Source organism: Babylonia areolata, chromosome 20 (genome assembly GCF_041734735.1).
Source record: "Babylonia areolata isolate BAREFJ2019XMU chromosome 20, ASM4173473v1, whole genome shotgun sequence".
Lineage (NCBI taxonomy): Eukaryota > Metazoa > Mollusca > Gastropoda > Neogastropoda > Buccinidae > Babylonia > Babylonia areolata.
In genome coordinates, this window is record NC_134895.1 from 23,483,813 (window position 1) to 23,506,312 (window position 22,500).

Consider the following 22,500-nt stretch of genomic DNA (forward strand, 5'->3'; position numbering starts at 1 on the left):
CACGGGTACATATCAGCTTTTCAAACAATTTTTGCAGATTAAAAATTCAGTCTTCTGTGGCCTTTGTAGGGATGGCTGGGAACTTACCTCACATTCAAGAGACACTTCACTGGTGTGGTGAATGGTAACAGCGACAGTCATCATGTTAACACAAGAGTTCCCATAGTTAATTATCAGATAGCAGTGGACCATTTGAATATTTTTGTACTCTGGCTGGGAATTATCTGAAGAATTTTCAATCTTAAGTTATATGAAAAAAAAAAAAAAATGGAAGAAACATTTTTCAGTGAAAGAATGAAGAAAAAATATTGTACAGTTTATGGAGGTTCCATGGTAGAATCAGGTGTTGAATGTATACCCTTTTGTGATCAGGGTTTGAGGACCTATTTCGGTATAGTGCTGTGTCCTTTGGAAAGGCAATGCACTATGATTTTCCTCACTCCACCTCACTTTAATTGGAGAGGATTAAAATGGCGAAATGAGATGGACTGGGCCCCACTTTGCAGTGTATCCTATACTTGAGTGTGAGTCTGTGTATGACAAGAGAAAGCAGACCTTTACTGAAACTTGTACCGGGTTGTGAGGTGGTGTAACCATGCAGTAGGTGGTTCTTTGTGGTCAAGTTGTTGTTGCATGTTTTCTGATTGCATTTTGCTGTTTCGTGTCAAAATTGTCCATGGCATTTATGTGTATGATAATGGCTGGTATTGTTTGGTTTTATTTGAGTGTCTGTTTTCTAAACTGCAAGAATCTATTTTCAGGACTAGTAATGCATCACACTTGGTTTGTTACAGTGTGTTTTTTTTATGTTGAATTCTTCTTGCAGGTTTTCCACTGGTCAACCACTAAACCTTCCTATATGATTGTTACTTTTTTTCATGTTTTGCCTTTCCTTGGGGTGTGTTTTAAAGACTGTACTTGTTTTTAATCTTTATTTGGTTTTTGAATGAGGCCAAATCATATATATTCAGTGAAATTTAAGTTGTAGTTATGAATGTGTGTATGGATGGTATTTGAAAGAGAGAGAGAAGAGTAGAAAGCGTGTGTATAAGTGACTCTAGATTTATAAACACAGTTATATTTGGAACCACATGAGACTGAGAATCACACAGACACCTACATACATTATGTGCATGTACATATACAAGCACATAAACGCATGTGCACGCACACATACAAACAAACTCTTACTCAAATACAAACAGAGCTGTACTAAAACAAATCTTTATTAGGGGTTCATGCACTGTCTTACAAAAGCAAGTTTATCCTGAATATTTGTATTTTATACAACCATACATGCATTAAACACAGCACAGCAAATTTGTAACAATCATTGTGTTCACTGAAGAAGGAAAAAGCATAACATGAGTTTGGTAACAAGAAACAAATTTTAACTGTGGGAATGAGAGAAACAACAACAATATTTGTACAAAAACTACTAACAGACTAAAAACAACTTTAATAAGAATTCAATAGTTTAAAGAAGAAACTTAACATTACCATTATATTATGCAAAATTTTATTTCTTTATTTACACTAACTATGGGGATATTTACCGGTACATATAAGTTGACTTAACACTGTTGTTAATATGTGTATTAAAGTTATTTGCAAGTGTTGGTGTCACAAATTCAATATATCTTTGTGTGTGTGTGTGGAAGTGCTTAAAAGAAAAAGTTCTCTGCCACTTTAAAGTGTTTATCTTCAAATGAAGAATGTACTGACATACAAAAGCTTTTGAACTTACTGGACAAAATAAACCTAATCATATTATATGCAATAAAATATTATGATTCAGGTGAAGTGAATGGTAGATGTATGCTCTGATCACAGAGAAAGAATATGAGAGAGAGAGAGAGATTTATGCATTGTTGCAGATACAAAATTGTTGATAAATGCTTTTAAAATCAAAATGGTTAACTTACAGTGCAGTGTTGATTTTGTCACTTTTATGCAAATTATAACAACAGTATTCGAAAATCTTAAGAACACGGACAATTGATTCAGTCACACTGAAATTTGTACGTTTCATATTTTTGGAGGATTCTTGGGAAAAAAGGGTATGCTGTGTAAGTGGGTTTTTTGAAAAAAAGTATATGTAGTGTTTGCCGCATAAAAAAGCAAGATGTGCTTCTAACTTAACAAAATAAGATCACACCAATTTACAAAACATATGACTTTAATTGGATGATCTATTGATGCATGCTCATTGAATTATAGGTTTATTCCTTTGGTATTTGCCTATGCACTGAATATTTTGTACAACTCTACGCAACATACAAGAACTAAAATCTAAGAAGTAAGCTGTAGCTGAGAATTATCATACATCATGTCGGAGAATGCAAGTGCTGCTTTATACAAGGCCCAGAAAAGTAATGCTTTTATAGGAGATGCTTGCTACCAATACATTCACCAGGTTGTAAATATTGCCATTTCTCAACACTTAACACACAAACAAGAATTACATCTGCCCCATAACTGGGGTTATACAGAAGGGGGTATTTCTGTGCACATGATTAAAGCATTCAAAAAGCAAATGTACACAGGTGATTTTACACTTTAGAAAGAAAAAAACAACAGCAACTTGTACATCTTTAGTTCAGCAGCAGTCATACTCTTTGAATTGTATGCACAGGGGGGGAGGGGGGGGGGGATGTTTGTTGTAATAGTGTTTTAAACAAATATACCTCTCTATATAATGAGTTTTTCTTTCATGGAGGTAGTGGTTGGAAGGGAGAGGTGTTAGATAAAAATGCTGCCTTGATTGCATTTAATTTGCTCCAAGCTCAGCAAGCTTTTCTTTTTCTTTTCTTTTTTTTCCCCCATATTTCAGTGATCATTCTGTCACAGAAAGCAGGTTATCAAACAGCCCAGCATGTATGCCAACTAAATGATTTTTCTCATGTTACATATATTAAGAGCAGTGAAGTCCCCTTTTATGATTGTTTTGCACGAATCCGGCACAGCCTTCATTATTCACTGGTGGGTGGTATGTTACGAGAAGATTATGTGTATCATATCTGCTGCAAAGCTAACTTCACATAAGTTTAGAATAAAATGAAAATAGATTCCATCTTGCAGAAAGAGCCTAGTATTTGGTCTGTGGCCAAAGATAGGTGCTGTATAAGTATCAGTAATGATAAGAATCAAAACTTGTTTAATGCCTTCATCTTCATCAGACCGCAGAATTAATACAGTCTGTTCATATCAATTCTGATAAGATAATAATAATTCGCATTTGTACCAGGCTGTGCCAGGGAGCGTGTGTGTTGAACAGCCATTTGTGGCATGGAGAATGTTGAAGCATGCTGACTCGCAACAGTGATTGAGAGCAACTGAAGTCAAGGTGATCAAGAAAGGAGAACATGTGTGATAGTAATAATGAATACTTGTGACAACTGGCCAGTGAAATAGTATGGCTCCGAGTTCGACCTTGACCTCTTAATAAAATCATTTTGAAAGTAAAGTTCACACACACACACGCGCGCGCGCACACACACACATCAGAATCATGATTCAATTCAGCAGTTGAAAAAATGTCAAGCACTTTCTGTCTTGTATGCCCATTACTAGCAAGACTTCTGAACCTGTCCAACTCAAGTCTGGAGAAAAGAGTGGCGTTTTTCATACAGTAATCCAGTTTTTTAGTCCCTGTGAAAACGAAGCTCTACCACATTTAAAAAAGAAGAAAAAAAGAAGAAGAAATAAATGAATAATAATAATAATACTGGACTCACGGATAGATATATTGTGGGGAAGGGTTGGGGAGCTAAACAGAACAGCTGGAACAATGTATCAGACATGATTCTAAGCTTAGATCTCAGAACGGGACATTATACAATGAACATGAATTCAGAGTAGAAGCAAACGCTATCCGAAACGGACACAATCACAAACACGTTGATTCACATGGCCATCTCATTCGTGGATCCTAGACTGGAAGTTGGGATGTCCAAGACTCAAGGTTTTTGCCTCATACTTCTGGTTTCCAAGTCATCATTAACCCCTTCACTGGTACTGATGTCCGTGTTTAGTCAGTGAAGGGCCGTTGCATAACTGAGGTTACATGTCAGGATGACAGTCATCTGTTCTTTAATTAGACTTCTTACACTTCGGAATGCGTAGTGTTTGTTCAGCAAAATCAGTGATATCATTGCAATGTAACACACAAAAAGTAAGAAATGCCATCGAAGCTGCTGCCACACTGATCTCATTTCGCTATGGCTAAGCAGCCAAAGGGTGAAAGTAACTGCACTAATGACAAGTCGCATGCCAACACTAAACATGATGATGACACCCGTTCAAATGCATCTCGTGCAGATGTTTCTTGCAGGTTGCTGCCACATCGATGGAACCCTCTACTCACAAAATACTGAATGATGGAATTGTTCACGTTGCTGCACCTTCGTGCAATGCAAAACAAACATGAGCAGAGGCTGGTACAATATAATACAACCCTGAGATAGGTTTGCCATTTAATAATTATACAGTGATGTTTAGGCTGGGCATTATTTATTCTTGCTGATTTTCTTGCGCTTTGTATGGCAATTGAACATGCTAAAAGTGGGGCAGAATCCTAGCATACATTACTTAAAGCAAAACTTTCATTGAAAACAAAATAATTATACACTTACATCAGTAAGAAATGTGATCACTCACTTGCATGCACACACAGACATATTCCCGGCTTCACTGAACACCCTCCCATTTTTATTGCTTGGGGAGACAACGATGTTACTATAATTTTGCGACTGTTTACATTTGTTTCCCCTGGATCAGAAGTGTGTGCATGTGTTCATCGACAAACCGATTCAGTACCCATGCCCCACACAAAAAGATTTTTTTTTTTTCCCAAGAAGACTGTCATCATCACATCTTTGCCTTGAATTTATTCTGATAATGATACTAAATATTTTAATGTCATACATTAATATGGACGCCGCGTACACATGAACACTCACATCACAGAAAGTATAGCCTGGCATACACAAATCTTGATAAATCAAATCTACCATCCCACTTTCTGGAAGATAATTTTGCCGCAGGGTTTGCAATCTCTATGGAAATTAACAGTTCTTAATGCGTGTACTGGGCTCATATTTCATTACAGCAATGTTTGGAATGCTAAACGCCATAACTCAGCACATTTTCACCTTTTTAGCTTATCTGGTTATCATTGCTGCCAAGGTTTTTCTTTGGTATTATAGGATTGGTGTTTTTTTTTCAATATCTGATATCGGGTTTATTATCTCTCTACGACACGGCACACCTACATGCAAATGAAGTCAGTGCTGGAACCGACACAGCAGCATCTATGCTATAGGCTGTACTGCAGTGGAAGGTTATAGCCTGCATCCATCGGCAGATCAAGGGTAAAACCTGACTCTAACATGCTTTAACAGCAACAAAAACAAAACAAAACAAAAAAACCCCAAAAAAACAACAACTTAAAAAAACCCAGCAACAACCCAAAGCCGCTGAACGAAGCTTCGTTCACGTCAATCGAGATACCCAACAAACTCCCTACAATCCTACAACCTCATCGAAAGTCTGCTTTCTGCTGGACCTACTGCGACGATGACCCAGCTTATGATTATTATTACTTGTAACTCTCCCAGCGGAATTCCTCCGGCTCTTCCTTCCCTTCCTAGACTTTTTAGAAGAGGAGGAGGAGGTGGAGGAGAACAGCTTGCTCCTCCTACGTCCTCCCTTCTTCTGCAGCCTCCCTTTCCTGCTGTTGCCGCGCCCCCTCCTCCTGCCGCGGCGGCCAGTGGTCAGCTGACGCAGCGCCCTCCTGCTCCCCTCTCCCCCACGGTGGTGTCGCCTCCTCCTTCGGGAGCGGCCGGAGAGATGACGTAAACTTCGGGGCTGTCCACCGCCGCCAGCGCGGAAGGTCTGCTGCAGACGTCTGCGGCGCTGCTCGGTGAGGAGCTGCCTGAGCATGACGTCGCCCGTCACCTTGCCCCAGGCCCCGACGATGTAGGTCTCGATGTCGTTGGCGTTCACCCCGCGCACGATGCGGAAGTAGCCGTTCTCGCCCCACTCGGGGCCCCACGAGTTGGCGCAGATCTGACATCATATGATGGATGGGAGCATGTAAAGTCAGTTTAATTTTTTAAAATTTTATTATATATATATATTTTAAGTGCTTTATCGTTGCGTCACTAAAAAGAAAAAAAGAAGTTAATTTCAAGGCAACTGAGCAAGTATACTGTCAGTTTTTAACTTTGCCTGATGAAAAAAACACACAGATGAATAAGGAGCTAGCATTAGGCCTACAGGGTGTCGTTTTCAAGACAAAAAAAGGAAGTACAAAATGTTTTTGGTTTTTTTATGTTGATGTTCTTTGTTTTGCTTTTTTGTTTTTTTTTTTTAACTGCGCAATCATTGTCGTGATGTAAAAATAAAATAGAATAAAGAGCTAGTATTAGATGGCGTTATTTTTCAAGGCATCACAAAATTAATATTTGGCGCGGATCTGTCATTGTGGATGGAACAAGTATGGTCAGTTTTCCTTTTTTTTTTTTTTTTTTAATAAACTAATTTTTAACTGCTCAAACATTGCTGTTATTTTTTAAACTTGTAATTTGATTTTTATTTTCAAGGCAACATCGCACGGTTATTTTTGTGTTAATTTTCTTTTTCATTTTTTGATTGATTTTTTTTTTTTTTTTTTACTGCACAATCATTCATTGTCGTGATTAAAAAAAAAAAGAAAAAAGAGGAGCAAACAAAGAGCTAGTATGACGATGTTGAATGTATTATTTTCAAAGCCACACAGAATATGATTAATAGAGTTGATGCAGATCTGTCGTGGTAGAGCAAGTATTGTGATTTATTTCTTTTTCTTTTTTTAACTGCAAAACCATTGCCGTGAGGGTCTGGGTTCGATTCCCGCTCTAGCCCTTTCTCCCAAGTTTGACTGGATCGACAAATCAAATTGAGCTTCTAGCCATTCGGATGAGACGATAAACCGAGGTCCCGTGTGCAGCATGGACGCACTTGGCGCACTACAAAAAGAATCCACGGCAACAAAGCGGGCAAAATTCTGCAGAAGATGTCCACTCAGATAGGAACACAGATGTATAGGCCTTAGGCATGCACACAAGGCGTGACAAAGGCGCGTCGGGTTAGGCCACTGGTCAGGAATCAGCCAAGCAGACATTATGGTAAGAGTGCAAAGCTTTGTCCGAGCGCATTGACACCTTCACTTAACTAAGACACTGAAACTGAAAACTGTTATTTTGAAAGTAACTCTGAAGATAAGGTTAATGTTAAAGGAGGAAGCTTTCCATTATTTATCAGCTGTTTTCATGTAGAAATAACTATTGATATACTGCGATACCTTATTCCAGACCTTAGAACTTTGTGAAAAATATTTTCTTAGCGACACAAAGTATGGAAAACCATGTAGTGGACCACAGTTCTCACAACTGACCCAGTACTTGACGATGTCCCCTTCAGGTGTCCGCTCCATACCCCACCTGCAACACACACACACACACATTATATATATATGTATATATTACAATTATAGTTTACACACACACACACATACGCACGATCGCACGCACACACACACATACAGAGTGTGGCTGCCTGTTAAAACATCTGCACCATCCAGTGGAAACGTATATATATATATATATATATATATATATATATATATATATATGTGTGTGTGTGTGTGTGTGTGTGTGTCTGTGTGTGCCCGCGCGTGTGCATGTAATCAAAATTTTGCTGCTAAAATTTTAGTTTCTATCCTTTTTATTTCATTTATGTTTATCTTTATTTCAATCTTAAATCTTAAAAAAATCTACGTATATTAAGGATTGTGTGCATTTTCATATGTTGCGGGCACGCACGTATAAGGAAATGCTTATAATTGAAAACTGCGTGCTCGAGTATATACCTTCTGTTCATGGGAAAAAGCGTGTATGGTGTTACTTTAAAAGAAGGTGTTTCCCACCCCTTATGCCAGAAGGTGTTCCACAAAATGTGTTTCCCACCCCTTATCCAAGAAGGTGTTTCCACCCCCTTATCCCAGAAGGCGTTTCCCACAAAATGTGTTTCCCACCCCTTACCCCAGAAGGTGTTTCCCACAAAATGTGTTTCCCATCCCTTACCCCAGAAGGTGTTTCCCACAAAATGTGTTTCCCACCCCTTACCCCAGAAGGTGTTTCCCACAAAATGTGTTTCCCACCCCTTATCCCAGAAGGTGTTTCCCACAAAATGTGTTTCCACCCCTTACCCCAGAAGGTGTTTCCACCCCTTATCCCAGAAGGTGTTTCCACCCCCTTACCCCAGAAGGTGTTTCCCACAAAATGTGTTTCCCACCCCTTATCCCAGAAGGTGTTTCCACCCCCTTACCCCATAAGGTGTTTCCCACAAAATGTGTTTCCCACCCCTTACCCCAGAAGGTGTTTCCCACAAAATGTGTTTCCCACCCCTTTTCCCAGAAGGTGTTTCCACCCCCTTACCCCATAAGGTGTTTCCCTCAAAATGTGTTTCCATCCCTTACCACAGGTGTTTCCCACAAAATGTGTTTCCCATCCCTTACCTCAGAAGGTGTTTCCCACAAAATGTGTTTCCCACCCCTTACCCCAGAAGTTGTTTCCCACAAAATGTGTTTCCCACCCCTTACCCCAGAAGGTGTTTTCCACAAAATGTGTTTCTCACCCCTTACCCCAGCAGGTGTTCCACAAAATGTGTTTCCCACCCCTTATCCCAGAAGGTGATACCACCCCCCTTACCCCAGAAGGCGTTTTTCCATGAAATGTGTTTCCCACCCCTTTCCCCAGCAGGTGTTTCACACAAAATGTTTCCACCCCTTACCACAGGTGTTTTCAATAAATGTGTTTCCCACCCCTTACCCCAGAGGGTGTTTCCCACAAAATGTGTTTCCACCCCTTACCCCAGAAGTTGTTTCCCACAAAATGAATTTCCCACCCCTTACCCCAGAAGTTGTTTCCCACAAAATGAATTTCACACCCCTTATCCCAGGTGTTTCCCAGCCCTAACCCCAGCAGGTGTTTCCCAGCCCTAACCCAGCAGGTGTTTCCCACCCCTAACCCTAGCAGGTGTTTCCCACAACATGTGTTTCCACCCCTTACCATAGGTGTTTCCCACAAAATGTGTTTCCCACCCCTTACCCCAGAAGTTGTTTCCCACAAAATGTGTTTCCACCCCTTACCACAGGTGTTTCCAATAAATGTGTTTCCCACCCCTTACCCCAGAAGGTGTTTCCCACAAAATGTGTTTCCACCCCTTACCCCAGAAGGTGTTTCCCACAAAATGTGTTTCCCATCCCTTACCCCAGAAGGTGTTTCCCACCCCTTACCCCAGAAGGTGTTTCCCACCCCTAACCCCAGAAAGTGTTTCCCACAAAATGCGTTTCATACCCATTACCCCAGAAGGTGTTTCCCATCCCTTACTCCAGAAGGTGATTCCCACAAAATGTGTTTCCCACCCCTTACCCCAGAATCCTGACGGAGTGGTAGCCGGAGAGCCGGGCGTCTGAGGGTTCGTTCCGTGTGAGGCCCGTGTACTGGTACACACCGGACTGGTACATGAAGAAGTCCTCCTGCACCTTGAAGATGGCTGCAACACACCGCCACACTCATTCACGTACCTACTTAGGCCTTTTCACCCTTCTTGGGGTACATGGTGTCAACTACCTTAGTCCCCTATCGTGTGTATTTTAGGCATTTTGTCCTTCCAGGGATATAGGCCGTCAACAGAAGACCTCCGTAGTCCACTACCCTGTGGCTTTTAGGCACTTTTGTCCTTTCTGGCATATAAGCCATCAAAAAGAGACCTTAACAGCCCCAACAATCCTGTGCCTTTCAGACCGTCTATTCTTCCTGGGCTATAGGCTGTCAAAAAGAAACCATAACAGTCCCTCTATCCTAAGCCTTTAAAGCCGTCTATCCTTTGGGATATAGGTCGTCAAAACGAGGCTTCCATAGTCCCCTATCCTGTGCCTTTTTCGCATTTCACCATTCCTGGGGTATTGGTCGTCAACAAGAGACCTTAATGGTCCCCCTATCCTCTGCCTTTAAGGCCTTCTATCCTTCCTGGGCTATAGGCCGTGAGCAAGATACCTCTACAGCCCCCTATCTTGCGCCTTTGCCCCTGTCTGGCTCCAGGTGAGGATCTTTCTCATTCGGCCTCTCTTTCTCTTCCTTTTGGGTTTCCACGTCTGGTGATTTATGCTTGACGCTGGTTTTTGTAGCTTGGGACCGGGAAGTCAGCCCGCTGCATCCATTGCCCACTTAAAGTGTGTGTGTGTGTGTGTGTGTGTGTGTGTGTGTGTGTGTGTGTGTGTGTGTGTTTGTAACCTAAATGTCAAGTCTCGAAGTCTCAGTGGTGTATGAGTGGATGATTACTTTATGAATACTTTTTGTTGTACTGATAAAACGCTTCTTTTGCTTGGTATGGACTTTTTTTTTCGTGGATCGTAAGACTGTTGACACATTTTCATGTCATTTGACTGATAGTGTAGCCTGGTGAAGTTCATGTTTTTTGACGTCCTGTGTTGACAGCGTTTCCTTTGTTTCTTTCGTTATTTTTTTTCGGAGGAGAGAGTAATGAATGGGTTGCACTGCCTTTTGGCACCCTTGTTTCCAGTGCCGTTCTCGTTGTGTTCACAGCAAAGACCCCAGTGCTCCGGGCTTACTCAGTTAACGAATAGACTATAAGTAAGCTTTCTTAAGTGATTTTCTTTCTTGTAGGACTCTTGTCACAAATAGCCATGGCATTTTCTCACCAGCCCACTCATGCTACGTACACCAGAGGCATGACTGTCTTGGTGGTGGGTTTTTTTCTGTGGCAACCACCACAGCGACAATGACCGATAGGTCATCTGGCGACACTGCTCCTGACGAATGATCCCACTGACCCCTCTGTTCAAACAAACAAGTCATCCACGCTGACAGGATAAAGGACTCGGGTGGGGCTGTTTAGGGTTGTGTTCTGGAGTGGTCACGTCGTCCTCTGGTCTTCGTATCGACACTTCTTCACACCAGTGGCTTCTCGTCGAGTTTACTGTTGGTTCGGATATTCACCTGTCAACTTTTAGGAGTCCGCTGAGAGTTCTAAAGTCTTCAAGCATGTGGCCTTCTAAACAGCAGCAGTCAGTCCTCTTCTTGTTTTTCTAGGCAGTCAAGGTGGCCTCATGTATCGAGAAAAACAGTCCTTGTGGTGTTCATCCTTCGATTACACGACCACCAACTTAGTGATGAATCTTGTAGTCAGTGTCTGCTGGGTATTTAAATAACCTGCCGCACTCTGGTGTTGATGACAGGATCTTCAACAGACGTAAGAATTTTGATCTTCTGCTTGCGTGTGTACACACAGGAGGAGGTTAGGTGGTGGTGGAGGGGAGCAGGTATTAGCTAGCAGATTGGCGCATCTGTTGACTTGGGAGATCGGAAAAAAGTCAACCCATTTACCCACCACTCAGCCAACTGAGTACCCACTTAGTATCCCCGGAATATCATTAAGTGCGTGCGTACATACGAGCTTCAAGGATGGACATGGAGAACCCATGTTGTTTGCAGGTTCAATGACTTCAGAAAGGACACGTATCCAGGTTACCTGCTTCCATATATATGCACTAGTTTGTTTATTTGAACAATTGTGCTTTAAACCACACAAAGGCGCAGATTAATGGGAAAAAAGGAAGAAATTACACGTGCTGGCGCCTGTGTCTACTGTTGACAGACTTCTGTGTGTCGTGTGGTTGAAGGGGTGTCCGGCACTTCTGGTGGTCAAGTGTTTCTTGTTTCGTGAAGAGGATGGCCACTGTCCAGTATCTGTGTGTGCCTGGGCGTGGTCACAGTCCAACGTTTGATCACACACAGACAAGCTGTTTTTGTTTTGTTTTGTTTTGTTTTTACCGCTCTCTCTCTCTCTCTCTCTCTCTCTCTCTCTCTCGCTACACGTAGCAATGGATTTCATTATCTTCATAAAAATATATGAAAAGTTTTAACCTGTACTCGCGGGATCAAAACAGTCAAAACTTATATTAGCTTTATTGTTTAATTCAGTTCGTCGTTTTAAAACGAGCATGTAAAAAAGAAAAAAAAAGAAAAGAAAAGAAAAAGCTGTCTCTTTCCCCCTTCACTGTCGTAAATCCCTTCTACATATGGGACATTTCACATTATAACCAGTCGAAATGACTGTCATAAAATCAGTTCTCATCCCTAAACCTAACGCCCTACACCCACCCCCTTTTCTCTGAAGTCCTCCTCACGCCCGTCTCTACTCCGCCTAAAGCAACAACAGACAGTCCACTGTTATGTCCACTGCCATAGAATCAGTTCTAAAACCCGAACCTACACCCCCCTCCCCGCGCCCCCCCCGCCTCCGGTCCCCCGCCCACAACCTGTCCTGACCAGAGCGAGTTGGGTATTTGCGTAGGTCATGCATCTTGCTCCACCTTGTGTGTGTGTGTGTGTGTGTGTGTGTGTGTGTGTGCGCGCGCGCTAATGCGTATGTGTGTATATGAGCGTGTGCGTAACTTCTGTGGATCAGTCGGCACGCTTTGATACCTCCTTGACTCTGAACTCTTTGTGTCTGTCATGTGATAACCAGTGGCCCGGTGACGGGACGGCAGTGCCCCATGGGGCGAGAGATTGGGGGACAGACAGCTGGGAGTCATCGTTGTCAGCTCCTTTCAAGATTATCAGTAAAACTACGTCACGGCACTTATGACGACGTGATAATTCTCACGGCGTTTGATCAGTCCCACAGAGAGGGGGGGAGTGAGGGGGAGGAGAGAGGGAGGGGAGAGGGAGTGAGAGAGAAAGGGAAAGAGAGAGAGAGAGAGAGAGAGAGAGGGGGGGGGAGAAAGAGAGACAGAGACAGAGAAACTAGCGGACCGAGAGAAAGACTGGGGGAGACATACATACACAGACAGACAGACACAGTGACAGAGACAAGACTCGGACATACAGACAACGAAACACACACGAAAACTAAACTAAAAGCAAAAACAAAACAAACAGACGGACACACACACACACACACACACACACACACACACACACACACACACAGAGAGAGAACAGAAATACAGACACTTCCTAACAGGCGGACACAAACAAACAAGAGACAAGGACAAACCGAACACACATAGAGACAAATATTGTGTATAATATTAACTGAAGGAGAGAGATTGGGTGGGATGTCTTCGGAGATGTGGGGGCGGGGGTGGAGGTGTGTGGGTGGGGGTGGGGTTGTGGGGGGGTTATGCGGTGAGTTAAGTTTCAAAAGAAGTAGAAGAAAAGGACAAGAATATACATTAATCGAAGCAGGCCCAATGTGTGCAACAGCCTAGTGGTTAAAGCGTTAGATTTTTAATCTGAAGGTCCGGGGTTAAAATCCCGTTCTGGTAGAATAAGGGTGGACATCCACCCCCCATCCCCCTCCCTCAATCTCCCAGGTCTACATGGTGTGCAGACTGCTAGTGTCCGAACCCCCTTCGTGTGTCTACGCATCAGATGATCAAACACACACACACACCGAAGATCCCCCAATCCATGTCAGCGTTCGGTGGGTTGTGGAAACATGAACATACCCATTATGTACAACCCCCGAAAGCAGAGTACAGCTTCCGATATGGCTGGGTAAAAATGGTCATACTCGTAACAGCCCTTTCGTGAATTCGAGTGAACTTGGCTGCTGCAGCCCACGAAAGCAGAAGAAGAAGAGAAAGAAGAAAGAAGTGAAAGGCGAGTCTTACCTTGCACAGGTCCGTTGTCCATAATTTCTTTCATGATCTCGCGTTCCTGTCAAAATACACATAGAACAAACCTGAACATTTGTGTCGCTCAAGTTTATCCTCACTACAGCACGACGACATTAAAGGCAAATTCCATATATTAATTTGTTCTCCAAGTCTAATTACATGGATCTGTAACTAAACAGTTACATGCTACACTGTGGTAAAAAAAATAAGACACATAATTATGTACTTTTTCGAGTGTGAGGCTCTCAAGTCTTCTGTACCTGGCATTCCGGTGTAACGTCCCAAATCACCCCCCCCGCCCCCCCCAACCTCCCCAGACCTCCTTCCGTAAGTCCCCTGGGGGTCATTCCGGCTTCTGTAACGTCCAAAGGGGAAAGTTCTGTGAAACTCCCCCCATGCTGATTCGGTCCCCCATGACTTCAACAAAAGCAACCCTCCCACTTCCCCCGTAAATTAGTTTGCATATGTACGTGCACATGTGTAAGTTTGTGTGTCTCTGCGCGCGCGCGCGTGTGTATGCTTGCGCAGCGCGTGTGAGTCTCTGTTTATGTGCACGCGCGCGCGCACGTCTGTGTGTGTAGAGAGGGAGAGAGAGAGGGAGTGCTTGTGCGTGAAAGATGTCTGCCAAGGTGTGTGGGAAAAGATGCGGAAGAAGCGTAATTGTGTATGTATTATGTTTGAGTGAGAAATTACGACATACCATATCACTCGCTGGCGACCACACAGACACATGGATATCATCTGTCATGTAGGTTGGTACACGTTCTCGCGAACCTTTGCTCTGACAGGCTAGAGTGAACCGTGACGCAGCCTAAGTGGCGATTCGTCATCTCCTGTGATGGTGTTGCGTGAGGAATGTGACGTGGTGGTGGCGTCAGAATGCAGAGCTATATATATATCTTACTTATCATAATGCGTGGCAAACACGAGTCATTCTGGACCTCTTCCTCCTGAGAATGGTTGCCGTCAGGGTTGATTGAGGCAGTCATGTATACCTATGTGAGAGCTCACTCTGTGTGTCTGTCTGTCCGTCTGTCTGTCTGTCTGTCTGTCTCTCTCTCCACACACACACACACACTCTCTCTCTCTTTCTAATTCTCTCTCAAAGCACTCTTTCAGTCTTTCTCCGTCTATCTCTCTCTCACTCTCACGTGCGCGCGCACAAACATAGTGTCATAGAGAGGAGAACGAGAGAGAGAGAGACAGAGAGAGAGAGAGAGTGGGTGGAGGGGTTAAACCATTTTGGAGAGAGAGAGGGGCAGGGTAAACCATTTCGGAAGAACGGAGGATGAAGACGAAGTAAAGGGAGTGGTAGTGGTGAGGAAGGGGAAGAGGTGGTGTGGTGTGGTGTGGTGTGGTGTGTGTGTGTGTGTGTGTGTGTGTGTGTGTGTGTGTGTGTCTGTCTGTCTGTCTGCCTGTGTCTGTGTGTGTCTCTGTCTCAGTGTGTGTACATGGGCGCACGTGTGTGTGTGTACGTGCGCGCGCGCGTGCGTGTGCATGTTGAGGGAAGGGTGGCTGAGGAGAGACACTATACAGGTACGCTCGCACCTAAAAGGTCAGAGGAGCCCCAGGTACTGAAGAGACCGCTGGTTACCCCTGGAATCTTGATGTTCGCAGGAACGACGATGGACGACAGATAAAAACCAGTTACAACCCCCCACAACACGTACCCACGGAAGCTACACTCCCCCCCCCCCTGACTCACAACCCCCCCCCCACCCCCACCCCCCGACTCACAAACACACACACATTCACCTCCCCACCTCTCCCCCCCCTGACTCACAAACACACACACACATTCACCTCCCCACCTCTCCCCCCCCCACACACACACATCTCGCCGACCCCCCCCTCCCCTCCGCACCACCGTCCGCACACACTGCTTTACACACACACACAGACACACACACACACAGACACACACGAACACAGACACACATAATCACGTTCTATCCTCCGTCTCCATCCCTTCCTCACCCCCCCCCCCCACACACACACACTCCAGCACAGCAAAACACCAACAATAAGCCCTCATCCTCCTCAACTCACCAGAGGCCGGATCCTGTAGGGCGGGGAGGCTTTGTAGCGCTTTTCGCGCTTGTAGCGGATGCCGCTGGGGCATTCCCCGCCCCTCTGCCGCACGGGAAGTCGGCACTCGCCCTTCTCGTTGCTCTTGCCGCTGTCGTACGGGTAGCACGCCTCCGTCACCACCCTGTCCCGCAATGGACACAGGACTTCAAGACTTCATAAATGCTTTGCTGAACTTTTTACGGGCCCATCGCCCCCCCCCCCTTATTGTACAGAGCACGCTTAAAAAAAAAAAAAAAAAAAAAAAGCACATGGAAGTGGATTTCTTCGCCTCTTCCTCCTTCTGCGTTCGTGGGCTGCAACTCGTTTTCGGGGGTGTGCATATATGTTTTTGTTTCCATGACCCACCGAATGCTGACATGGATTACATTGTATGATAGTTGTGTCCGATTATGACCACCAGAACAGAGGAAGCATCTGCTTTCATGGCTGTCTGGGCTAGAATTTGATTATAGTGGAAAGTGTCTTGCCCAAGTTACATCCCCACTCTTTCGGCCACGAGGGTTTCAGGACAGTATGCGATGCGATGGTTCCCAAACGCCAACTGGCACCCAAGGGCTTGTCTATCTGTGATATAAACTGGGCGTTGGGCTTTAGTTTAACTGTTGTCTGATTTGCATCAGAACTGAGTTTAACTAACTACTGACTAACTATAGAGCTGAGTTTAACCAACTAGTGACAAACGTGCATTAGAGGTGAGTTTGACGACCTTCATAAGGTCAAGTTCTTCAGGGTTAGGATCCTGGATTGCGTGAGTCGTAGAAGGTATCCTAACCTACACATCCAATGCCACTCATTACGACTCATCACTATACAGCAGCTTTTTTTTCAGCCCAGAACAAAGAGATGTTACCCGGCTCGCACTTGCAAGGAAGGAAACTGGCAGTGATGTGTTTTTGTATGTAGGGTCTTTTAACAAGTCAAGGCAAGCCAAGGATGTTAACCAGAATAACAAGAACAAAAATGAACAAAGGGGTACATAGGGATGATGATTTATTAAGAGCAACATAGAATGACCAAATAGCAGTGTCACTTGCTTTTTTCGGGCAAGCTATACGGCAAAAATGAATATTAATGTAGCCATGTGCTCAATATGACTGGCTACTCAACTCACAGCACAAGCTGAAAGCTATCTACAGCAGACGCCGTTTTTGCAACTAACTTGCTGGCCTTCAACAGCTCGCGCAGAATGTATGACGCCATTCCCGGTTTGAGTGCAAAGCCCATTCTAAACCTATTCTCAAATCCATGAAATCAAGTCTCTGTATCGTTCACTGCAATATTATATTTGTACTTACACACACACATTAATCAGTTAGAAGCATACTTGATTTTAGTTTAATTGTTCGTCAGTCTAAAGATTTCAACTGACGCTAAGCCGCTTACGTCATTTTGTCCTCCTCGCCAGACAACCTACTCCTCGACCATCGTCGCGGTACGCTATTGGCTGAGCTGGAATCTGTGTTTCTGCTTCACCGTATTTAATTAATATCTCTTTTGTTGGATCAGTAAACTACAAGTATTATATACTGGCAGAATCGTTGCAATTCCATCTTTTGATCTATTCAATTGGTGCTTGCCTACGTTAAACTGATTTAACGCAGTTTGTAATTTTCCGCGATGAGCTCGCTAAAACTGACCCTGTTCAGGTGACTCAAATTAAGATTATAAATTCATCTTAAATAATCAACACTCCATTTTTTACTCATTAGAAAGTAGGCGTTGAGCTCTTTCTTTTGCAATCCAACGTAAATCGGTTCAGGAATCATTTAGAAATCAATCACTGAACACCTTGTCACAAACACACTTCTTACCAGATTTAGCCTGATTGGGGACCTTTTGTTTCACGGGCTATGCTTGCGTCATTGCAGTCCGCTTAACTTGCATAAGCAGCGACAGAGCGTGGTCACTGGTCACTTCCTACCTGGTCAGTCTCTGACTAGAGAGCCTGCTCTCTCTCTCTCTCTCTCTTGCCGTGTCGCAAGCAGTGTGTATGTGTGTGCGTCGTTCCAGAGGCTGATATCTCACTACGTATCACTTGCACTGTCTTCTCTCATTATCTGTTCTCATTCTTCTTATAACTATTGTAAATAAAACAACAGAAAACCCCATTTGTGACAGGCCTCTATATGTTTCTGGCCTGTGCGCGGGAATTCTTGGCTATCCTTTAATACAGTAAATCATCATATTAGTTCTTTTGTACCGTCCCCTTATATACCACTCAGGACCACGGCTACAAAAGTGGCGTCGCCGGCAGGATTTTGATCCTTGAGAATATTCTTATGACAGGATAAAGATCCATAACAATAAACATCCAAATTATCCCTTTTGATCTTTCAATTCTTTTAACCAAATTTAAATTCATCCCTAAACCACAGCCCTTTACCACCAAGTGTACCTTGTTACAACTTGGCGCTGTGAGAGAGGGTGTGTTAATTCTTTAATATCTCTATAATAAATCACAGCCAACTCTAGCCAAGCTTATGCTATCACATTAACAAAGTGATGTTATACGACAACAATTGTTAAAGCGTATCGTAATATTGCAGCGTTCGATATAGTACTAATCTGTGTCACGACAAATTAATCCTTTGGAAAGAGTTGCAGTGCTTCAGTCGTTAACTTTATCAAAATATCGTTCACTTCTGGATATTGCTGTCAAATCCTGACAATTTAAAAAAAAAAAATTCAGAAAACAATGGCTCAGTTTATAGGATATAACAAACACGATAGAATCGGTAGAGAGAGAGACAGAGACAAAGACAGAGAGAGAGAGAGAGAGAGAGAGAGAGAAGGAGGGAGGGAGGGAGAGAGAGAGAGAGAGAGAGAGAGAGAGAGAGAGAGAGAGACTTTCGTCATAGGTATTGTTCATGGAAGGCTCAGTGCTCCAGACATGAAAAGTAATTAACGCATTAAAATCAAATTTGATACAAAGAATAAAAACTACTGACAGTAACTGGTTAAAACGAATTATCACTATAATCTTCTTTTGCGTTCGTGGGCTGCAACGTCCACGTTCACGTATGTACACGAGCGAGCTTTTACGTGTATGACCGTTTTTACCCCGCCATGTAGGCAGCCATACTCCGCTTTCGGGGGTTCCACTATAATCAAATTCTAGCCCAGATGTCTAGTTGGGACAGCAGTTGCCTCCTCTGTTGCTCTGATGGTCATAGTCGGACACGACTGTCATACATACATACATACATACATGTGGTTCAACTGAAGGAAGGTGGCAGAATGCTCAGCTGCCAATACAGAGAGTCCACGAGGTTGTGGGTTCGAATTCCGCTCTCGCTTTTCTCCCAATTTCTACTGGAAAATCAAAGTGAGCCTTTAGTCTCTCGTACGAGACGATAAGCTGAGGTCCTGTGTGCAGCATGCACTTGGCGCACTGAAAAGAACCCATGGCAATGAAAGTGTTGTCCTCTGGCAAAATTATGTAAAAAAGAAATCCACTTTGATAGGTAAACAAACATATATATAAGCATGCACTCAAGGGCAGACAAGCGCGTTTGGTTATGCTGCTGGTCAGGCATCTGCCTAGCAGATGTGGTGTCGCGTATTATGGATTTGTCCGAACGCAGTGACGCCTCCTTGATAAACTTGAACTGAAACTGAGACGGTTAAAGTGAACTCGCTTGCACTGACCCGTATCTCCTGAGGAAGAACCAGGCGCGGTCCGCCTTGCCCCCCGTGCATCCTCCCTGGCCGTCCGTGTCACAGCTCAACATGTGCTGGGCAGACAGCTCCTCCCGGATAGCCCCGTCTGACTCGATGGACAGGCGGTCTGAGGCGACGGCTGGACAAGGCAAAACATGGCCATAGAAGACAACTCACTTACTTGTTACCTTGCTTAACCTTCTTCGTTCCGGCTGGAGCTTACAATGCGCCAACATAATCTTCTCCACTCATTTCGGATCTTGAACGAGCCGGCTGATTTCGTTCCAGGTCTTCACATGCTGTTTTCATCTCTTCACAGACATCAAGATGCGTTTATATCAGGAAACACCGTGAGTGGTTGGTTGGGGCATTACATTAAAATGTTACGTATTTATTACAACTAATACACAATATGAAACGCATTTGGCACTGTGCTCACAAAAATATGACATGGTGGCCATGCCTACTCATCGGTTTAGTCGAGGCAGGGCATGGAGTTTAGTTCATGTACCCAATATAATATAGTATAGGGGCATCGAAACTTCACTTATGTGCAATTTTTTACACACAGCTGAATATTTTAACATGAAGAATGATATCAAAACATTACTTTTTTCACGTGCACTAAGTTGCATGCTGCTACACATGACCTCGGTTTATAGTTTGATACGAAAGGCTAACACCCTGGTCATCACTCGAACAAGTGTACGGTGAGTAAACATCAATACCAGAATAAATACTATGTGAACTATTACCACAATAATGATGATGATGATAGAGTTACAGACTCTTCCCTCCTCCACCACCTGCTACACAACCCCTCCCCGATCCACCCCCACCCCATCCCTCATTATTATCAGTATCATTATTGTTATCATCATTGGCATCAACAGGAGTAGTAATCACCAAAATCATTACATCATCATCATGTTCGTCATCATTCATTTCTTGTTCTCTATGATGACGATGATGATGATGAATATAAATATTATTAATATCATTATCATCATCACCACCCTCCCTCTCTCCTTCCACCCCCACCCACCCCACACCACCCTCACCCCCCCACCCACACGCAGCCTCACCGGTGGTGGAGAAGGCCCAGGAGGCGGCGCAGTTGCCCTGGTCCCTGATGGGGTGCAGTTTATCGGGCCACCTCCGGCGGGCGTCGAACATCTCGGGCAGGGACTCGTCCTGCCGCACCTTGATGGGCGTCATCCGCAGCACGTCCCGCTCCAGGGGGAAGGTGCCCAGGCGGTAGCGGACACCGTCGCTCAGGGTCATCCCCCACAGCCCCGTGTGGTTCCCTGCCCGCCACCTGGTGGGAAGGGGGAGAAGGAGGGAAGGGAGAGTAGAAGGGGGTGGGTGTTGTTGGTTTTTTTCTGGTCACCATCTGCTTATTATCATGTTAGATAGGTCCTGATAGGTTTATACAAACTACAGACTTTACATGAAAAAACAACAACAACAACAACAAAAAGGACCGTTTCATAAAAACATATGTTCTTAATATATATGTATGTATACGTCTATCTCGAAGCCCATCATCTGGAGAGAGTTAAATCATATGATCGACGGGTGCAATAGCCGAGTGGTTAAAGCGTTGGACCTTCAATATAATAATAACAATAATATAATATTTTATTTTTATATAGCGCTATAATACAAGCATAAGCAAGCTCTAAGCGCTTTACAATCCAGTACCTAAAGTGAAACAAGAAAGCATATAAAAAGTAGTAGAAACATAAAACAGAATCATTAATATTATAAAAAGCACAATGCATAAAACTCACAAAGTAGCATACACTACAACTGTTACACTCCAACACTCACACTAACACCCACGCACAGACACACACATGATTAAACGGCTGAGATGACAGCAATTTTCATTTAAAATACATACATGTTAAAAGGAACATAATTGTAATCTGCGTGCCATAGATTTTGTAAAAATTGTAAAATAAAATTTTGGATAGAAAAGGTAAAAGGGGTAAAACTCGAGTCATTCTCCCTTTCGAACCACACCACCACCATTCATCTACCCACTCCCACTCTCTCTACTCTCCTATCACACACACTCACATTGCCATGGGCCTGGGACAACAGCACTATTTGAGTTATGACACGTATTTCTTAAAGATAAGTTTTAAGATTTACTTTAAAGGTAGATAGATGAGTTATTTGAGAGTAATAGGCAGAGAATTCCAAGTTGTTGGGCCGAAGACGGAAAATGACCTCTTTCCACAGGAGTTAAGGAAGTATCGGGGAACAGTTAGCTGGGAGGAATCAAGAGATCTCAATGTTCTGTTTGGCAAGTACGGGTTAACAAGCTCAGAAAGATATGAGGGTGTGGTATCACAATTCAGGCACTGAAAGCATAGGCAGGCAACTTTATGTTCAATTCTGGCTTGAACAGGCAAACAATGAAGTGTCCGCAGGAGAGCAGTGGCACTCTCTCTCCTCGACTTTTTAAGGACGAGTCGAGCTGCACTATTCTGTATTTTTGGAGCTTGTAGAGTTTATCATTGGGGAGGCCAGCAAAGAGAGAATTACAATAATCTAGGTGGGATAAAATGAAGGCAACAGCGAGTTTGTTGGCGGCATCAACAGACAGGAAGGGGCGGATTTTACTAATCTTACGAAGCTGAAAGTAAAGAACTTTACACAGGTGGTTCACATGAGTTTCCATCGTGAGGGATGAATCGAGGTAAAAACCAAGATTGCGGACAGAACTAGAAAAAGAAATTTCTATGCCAGAACAAATGACAGACGTTGTATTTATCTGCTTGAGCTTATTTTTATTACCAGTCAACATGAGTTCTGTTTTGTCATCATTCATTTTTAGTTTGTTTTGTTTCATCTACTTTGCTACATTTTCTATACCAGTGTTAAATTTAGAAGCTAAATATGGAATTTCAGAGGGTCTCGGGTTCGAATCTCTTTAAAGGCGCCTGATGGGTAAAGGGTGGAGATTTTTCCAGTCTCCCAGGTCA

At 43.5% G+C, this 22,500-nt stretch overlaps 1 protein-coding gene across 1 annotated transcript in view; it reads right to left on the reverse strand.

Moving 5' to 3' along the window:
• LOC143295321 (tubulointerstitial nephritis antigen-like) overlaps positions 1-22,500 on the reverse strand; it is an 89,952-nt gene that overhangs the window by 1,651 nt on the left and 65,801 nt on the right. The window contains exons 5-11 of the mRNA XM_076606954.1: positions 20,590-20,822; positions 19,493-19,643; positions 15,803-15,965; positions 13,748-13,793; positions 9,477-9,600; positions 7,439-7,484; positions 1-6,069 (exon numbers count right to left, since the gene is read on the reverse strand). The exon at positions 1-6,069 is cut by the window's left edge and continues 1,651 nt beyond it. Coding sequence (XP_076463069.1) covers positions 5,524-6,069; positions 7,439-7,484; positions 9,477-9,600; positions 13,748-13,793; positions 15,803-15,965; positions 19,493-19,643; positions 20,590-20,822 — 1,309 coding nt within the window. The 3' untranslated portion in view covers positions 1-5,523. The remainder of the gene's footprint in view (positions 6,070-7,438; positions 7,485-9,476; positions 9,601-13,747; positions 13,794-15,802; positions 15,966-19,492; positions 19,644-20,589; positions 20,823-22,500) is intronic.